Source organism: Hypanus sabinus, unplaced genomic scaffold (genome assembly GCF_030144855.1).
Source record: "Hypanus sabinus isolate sHypSab1 unplaced genomic scaffold, sHypSab1.hap1 scaffold_1106, whole genome shotgun sequence".
NCBI lineage: Eukaryota > Metazoa > Chordata > Chondrichthyes > Myliobatiformes > Dasyatidae > Hypanus > Hypanus sabinus.
Window position 1 is genome coordinate 138,711 of NW_026779163.1, and position 7,164 is coordinate 145,874.

At 45.4% G+C, this 7,164-nt stretch overlaps 1 protein-coding gene across 1 annotated transcript; it reads right to left on the bottom strand.

The window, feature by feature from the left end:
- Positions 1 to 3,679: 3,679 nt before the first annotated feature.
- On the bottom strand, positions 3,680 to 4,584 carry LOC132386348 (probable G-protein coupled receptor 139; the record flags this gene model as incomplete). Its single annotated transcript, XM_059958604.1, has 1 exon — positions 3,680 to 4,584. A coding segment is annotated over one exon (905 nt), but the record flags the coding sequence as incomplete, so codon positions are not given.
- Positions 4,585 to 7,164: the final 2,580 nt, after the last annotated feature.

The window sequence follows — 7,164 nt, forward strand, 5'->3', positions numbered from 1 at the left end:
TGCGCAAAGAATACATGATCAGAGAGTGTACCGAACAAATGTTGCCGGGATGAAAGATCTGTCGTGGTTTTGATGAAGGACGGGACGGGTTGATAGGGCCGAGGGTATAGACCCGCTTTAATTTCACATCTTCTTGATGAAGGGCTGTTTTGCTCTGAAGCAGTGGTACAGTGACTAGTCACATAACTCTATAGGATTGGCTTGTAACTCTGGATGGCTACATACTGGATTTGATATTACTGGAAGAAAACCCCTATTGTTTGAACATCAACCTGGCGTTGATACCAAAGACAGCAGGGAACATGATCACAGATCCAGATGTTTATATAGTACACAGTCAGGCCATTCGGCCCACCATGCCAACACCAGATATAATGCACCAATGTGTTTTAATCCTGACGCGCAACACTTGACACATAGACAAGTAAACCTGGGTCTTTGTATCTCCCTCTGCACCGGGATCGAAATAAAAACAAATCAACAACATCTCATCGCTGGCAATCCACACTGGTGCAAACTGAACATGCTCACCGCTCCTCTCTCCCCAGAGCCACGATGGTGTGGATAGGCGCAGCTTAAACGCCATGAGGATATCTCAGTTGTTGTTGGGAGAATTTCCGATGGTGAAGGGGAGGGGACAGGAGAGAGAGAGATCAGCTGGTTGAGCGGTGTTGCAACAGCAGCCTTGCACTCAGCGTCAGGAAGAGCAGGGAATTGTCTGTGGATCTCGGGAAGTGGAGGGAACACACACGAGTCCTCATCGGGGATCAGCAGTGGAAAGCCTGAGCAGTTTCCAGATCCTGCCCGGCAGCATCTCTGAAGGTCTGTCCTGGGCCCAACATATAAACGCAATTACAAAGAGGGCACAACAGCGGCTGGACTTCATTCGGAGTGTGAGGAGTCTTGGTGTGTCAGCAAAGACTCCAGTAAATTTCTACAGATGTGTCGTGGAGAGCATTCTAACTGCATCAGCGTCTAGTGCGGGCGGGAGACTGACAGGTTCGGAAAAAAGACTCAGAAAGTTTTAAACTCAGACACTCCGTCATGGGGACTGGTCTCCCCGGCATCGAGAATATATTCAACAGGCGATGCCTCAAACAGGCGGCATCTATCATGACGGACCCCGATCACTCGGGACAGGCCGTGTCCCCATTGTTACCATCAAGGGGGAGGGACAGTAGTCTGAAGACACACAGTCTAGGGTTCCAGAACAGATTCTGCCCCTCCGCCGTCAAATTTCCGAATGGACAATGAACTCATGTACACTACCTCACTCTGCTTTTCTCGTTTTGCATTATTTATTTAATTTGATTATAAATGTATTTCTCATTGCAATATGAAGTTTATTATTATTACGGATCGCAATGCCCTGCTGCGGCAAAACAACACATTTCAGGACACGTTGCCAGTGATGTGAAAGCTGATTCTGATACTTTATTGATCAGGCGCATCAGATATTTTACTGTTTAAGGCCAGTGTCGTTTTACGGAGATATTTCTGTGCAATGGATGCCTTTGATCCTTACAGGTGAATGCAGTTTTCTATGAGATTTGGAAACCACAAGTTAAGTATATTTTCCAGATTCTTTGGAACACATAAGTACTTTCCACGGTTCTTATAAACGTGTCTATTGAAGAGGGCACAACATTTCCGCGGGCAATTTGTCCCAAAGGAGAATCCGACAAGGGGTTTCAGGCCATTCTCTGACTGTAGATTTGTGTGAGTCCGCACGAGTCCCTCTGTGTGCACCCCTGTGCCTATATTTCCTTGTGCCTGAGTGTCGGAGTGTGCATATGCGTGTCTGACCGCTTGTATGCCTCAGCGTCTCAGTGTCTCGGTGTCCGTGTGTCTTTTGGAAATCTGTACTCATTTGTATGTATTTGATCATGTGTGTGACATTGTATGTGTCTATGTGACTGTGTGTTTGTCTATGTACGTTATGTGAGTCTGTCCGCGGTTCTGCATGTGTAGCTTTGTGTTTTTCCTTTTGTTATAACCTTGTACGTGGCTTTGTGTCTGATTGTGCGAGAGTGCGTAAATGTGGCTGGGCGATCAAATTGCCGATAACACCCACAATGATAAAACTAGGGTCAGGGAAGCAACTTTTACTTTGCTCAGAGAGACCGTGGTGGCGTCCCGAAGTTCTATTTGATGGCTGTACAGACGAAGAGTGATGTATTCAATTACGGAAACAATCCAGAAATGTTCCGGGGCAAATATGACAACCTGATGTGGACAGGATAATTAGTTAAACTTCATGGATGATCCAGTTGGTTTCTCAGAACAATTAACCATCAATTGCAATAAGATGGATACAGAAATTATTATGATGGTACTCAGGGATTTAGAACTTACGCAGATATTAACGAAATTATACATTTTCGGCAGAGAGGAAAAGTTTGCTACGGTCCGTAATTTCTCTCTATTCTTATGTGTGAAGAAATAAGAAATATTCCAAAGGAAACAAATAACATTATCACAGAAGAGTAATTAGGTCTTCAGATATTGCAAAAGTCTGAAACGTGGACCATTTGACGGAGCTCTGAGTGGGACAAATTGGGGATTTTGTACGTATTATCGCTGTAAGCCCCTCCCAGTCCATCACTGAGCAGCAGTAAAGGAAGTATAAAACTCATTACAGAAACAGTCTGGAGAAAGCCTGTCTGCTCTTATGGTCCCGGAACACATCCGACACAGTCAGGGAATCTCAGCGACACCCCCACCTTCTGAGGAGGATGAAGCGAGCTGGGCTTCGCACATCCATGCTGACATCATTCCGCAGCTGCGCAGTAGAGAGAATCCAAACAAGCTGCATCACTGTTTGATCTGGAAACTGTACGACAGTGGACAAGAAGGGCCTGTAATGGGCAGTCAAAACTCCCCAACGTGTAGTCAAGCAGGCTACAACCAGCCCCCATCCCCATCAATGACAGATACAGAGAAAGGTGCGGTAAAAGTCAAAGTTAAAGTGCACATAAAGTTGGATTGTTTTTTGACATTTTCTTCATTTATCATCTCTGAATTTGTTGGTCTTTCATTATGTATTTTTGATATTTTGGTGTTAACCACCCGGTTCCGTTTTGCTACAAGGAACACTTCTGTTTCTGGGAAGAGATCTCCATCCCTGAGCGAGGCGTTCGACGCCTCCTTGTCGACATCTAGTCTGCTCAGACTGTGGGGATGTCTTCCATGGGGAGTCAGACTCTCTTGGTTAATATTTCCTCAATAGTGTTGACGTCTCCGTTTTTCTGGGTCGCTCTCTCATTGAAGTTTACTGGTGTATACTCCTGATCAGAATTGGATCTGCTTGCATGGATTGCTGATTCCTGCTTTCTCTGGTGAAAGTAATTCCTGAGAGGTAAATCCTGATATCCTGGTGTGTGTTTTATATTTTATTGTTTTTTTTTTGTGCTGCATCAGATCTGGAGTAACAAACACTTTGTTCTCGTTACACTTCTCTACAAAGAATGACATTACTCAATCGTTAAACCTGAATCATGAATCTTGAAATGTGACTGCTCCAAAGCATAAACAGCGAAATTGTCGATCGAACATTATGGCCTCTGCTGACTTAACATTCTGTCCCGCTATCGGTATTATTTTCAGTGAGTGATCACAATATCTGGATTTTAGTATCACATCATAGTCTGGAGCCATTGAAAATGAACCCTGGCTACCGCTATTTGTTTTGTCTCCTGATGAAGCGTACAATTGTGATCACTGGCCATTTAACTGCGGCTATGAACTGCTCTCTGAACTTAGACTGTGTTACTCCATATATAAATGTGTTCGTGCACAGACTCAGGTTCTGCAACATGTATCCAAGTGACTGTAAGATAAATTCAGAATCGGTGTAACTATTGGGATCTGTCCCTCCGACGTTATACTTGAAGAAATTGACAACAGTCGCCAACCACAAAATGATAAAGCTGCCGGATATGGTGAAGAGGAGAATGGCAGAGCGCCGCCTGCTTTCCATTTCCGGGTCACTGCAGTTCTCCCCCTTTCTCTGACCCCTCAGTCCCTTACGAACCCGACTGGCCGCTAAAATGTGCCGGACCGTCAGGGCGTTGAGGATCAGAATTAGTGCGAATGGAATCAGTGGGGTTAAACTCTTGTCGAATCGGTCAAAGCTCACCCACTGGTGTTCAGTGAAATAAGCTGGAACGACCTTACAAAACCACCATACACCATCGAGTATCTCTCTTGGCTTATAAACGAAATAGAAGGGGATATTTTTTAAACTCATAATAGTGCAGGTGATCATGAGAACCAAGGCCGCGGACTTTCCTGTGCAATAGCTGGCTTTTAACTTCTGACAACAAATGGCGACAAACCGATCGAAGGTGAAGGTGACGGTGAGCCAGACCGAACAGTCTCTGGAAGCACATTGCAGTACAAAGATGATGCTACACAAGGGATACGTATCCAGGAAGGATTGCGTGGAATAGTACTCGATACGTGCAAAGAATGCAGTGACGACAGCCGTCAGATCCGCCGCTGCCATGGCAACCAGGTAGCGCGTGGTCCACGTGGAGAGGCCGCACTTCCCCCGGGACAGGATTGCAATCGCCACTATGTTTACTGGGCGGGAGAGAAGCGGAAAAAGTAATGGAATCAGTGCTTTGTCTTATTCTGCTATGAATTAATTGCATTTCTTTATATTCCTGTTAAATCCTGCAAGAAAACGAAACTCAAGTTGGTATATGGTGATCGGAATTTACTTTGAGCTTTGAATGTTAGGTTGTAAAACGTTCTGATTGAAATGACTGAAGTTATAACACAATACAGATGTTAAAATTTTACGCCCAGGTACTCGGCTCTCAGGTACTGTAGGAAGAGAAGTCAATTTCATAGTTTTATTCGAGTCAGTTCGTTGTAGCGTGTAAGGGGGCCCCTCGCCCCGTGTGGTATCGGGGTAGTCAGAGGGATAAACTCTCGGCAATGTTACCGGTCAATGGATGAATTAATCTTCGGAGGTTAGCAATGGATGGATGTAGGATTAAGTACAAACAGAGCAGAAGACATTCCCCCGGCTGCCCTTCACTGTCAGATGTAACCGGCAATGATCAAATTGAATTAAACAGCAATTGATCAAATTGATTGAACATCAGAGACGGGGAACTTAATCAGAAAGTGATATCAAAAGACCGAACGTTGTGTCTTTCCCAGTTCTGAGAAAGGATCTTCGGCCTGAAACGCTCTTTATTTTCTTATCGTTCCCATTGATGCGGACAAACCTGCTGATCATCTCCCGCGTTTTCCATTTCTCCCATCGTCCCGACGACAGCGGGCTTGATAACATTATGCTGTGTACAATTCCGCTTTGAAACTAATCACCTCTGATGAAGTATGGAGTGCTGAAGGGTAGGATCACAGTCCGCCGCCGGCTTTACATTTCCGGGTCTCTGCAGTTCTCCCCTGATCTCTGACCCTTCGGACCCTCACAGAATCGACTGGCCGCTTCCTTATCGCTCCCATAAAGGCAAAAGACCAGGAGACATGGGAGCAGAATTGGGGCATTCAATAGATCGAGTCTGCTCCGCCATTCCAACGTGGCTGATTTATTATCCCTCTCAACCGCATTCTCCTGCCTCATCCTTTGACGCACTGACTAATGAACCTCTGCTTTAAATATACCCAATGAATTAGCTTTCATAAACGTCTCAGGCAAACGTCTGATTCCACACAATCACCACCCTTTAGCTTAACGAGTTGGTCATCAACACTGCCGTGAAGACACATCCTCCTAATCTGTTGTCACAGATTCCCTCACCGTAGGAAACAGATTCTCCATGTCTACTCTATCCAGGCCTCTCGGTGCTCGAATTGCTTTGGTTTCACACTCTATATTTTATCATACCTGGGGATTACTGACGCTTGTCTCTCCGGTTCAGCAGTTAACTTGTCAGCAGAGGAAGGCTGGTAGAGAGCCAGGTAGTGTTGAGGAAACAGGTGGGATGCAGAAGGACAGCAGTTCATGGGAATGGGAAAGGACGGCAAATGAAACACATGTTGGAAAATGCATCGTCATGCAGTTTGGTAGTAGAAATTAATGTGCGGACTAATTTCTATACGGGGAGAAAATCCAGGAATCTGAGATGAAGAGGGACTTGGGATTCCCTCTGCAGAACACACTGAAGGGTAACTTGCAGACTGAGTGGGTGGTGAGGAAGGCAAATGTCATGTTGGCATTCATTCCAAGAGGTCTGGGATGCAAGAGCAAGGATGTGATGCTGCGGCTTTATAAAGCACTGGTGAGGCCTCACCTTGAGCATTGTGGACTGTTTTGGGCCGCACCTCTTAGAAAAGATGTGCTGGCATTGCAGAGCGACCAGAGGAGTTCACAAGGATGATTCTGGGAATGAAACGGTTATCGTAAGGTTTGATAGCTCTGGCTCTGTACTCGTTGGAATTCAGAATGGTGAGGGGGAATCTCATTGAAACCGTCTGAACACTGAAAGGCCTAGACGGAAGAGATGTGGAAAGAATGTTTCCCATGGTGGGAGAGTCTAGGACAAGAGGGTAGTGTCAGGACTCTGGGGCACACTTTTCCAAACAGAGGTATGGAGAAATTTCTTTAGTCAAAAGTTGGTGAATGTGTGCAAATTGTTGCCACGTGCAGCTGTGGAGGCCAGGTCGCTGGTTGTATTTAAGGCAGAGATTGATAGTTTCTTGTTTGGATAGGGCATCAAGGATTACGCGGAGAAGGCCAGGAACTCGGGTTGAGGAAGAATAAGAAAGAATCTGCCTTGATTGAATGGCAGTTTCGACTCGGTGGACCAGATGGCCTAATTCTGCTCCTATGTCTTATGGTCTTCTGGAATATTTTTTGGTGTTGGACCTACCCTGAGAGACACTACGAATTTAAAGTCTATCTTTTGTTCACCCTTTACCCCTATTACCCGCCAATGGACGCTTGTTTCCCCATTATAGGGATTGTAGGCTGGTGCACAACTGGTTACCTGCTTGTCAGATGCAGGTTATTTGCCTTGATTAACATATTTCACTCAGTAAAAGTCAAGATGATATTTCATGTCACCTCGCCAATGAAAATGAATCTGGACGGAGCAAGTTTTGCACACCTCCTTGCAAAAAATTCTCAAGCCGTGGCAGGTTAGTTGACGGCCATCGGTGGACAGGAACCTTGAGGTCGTGACAAAG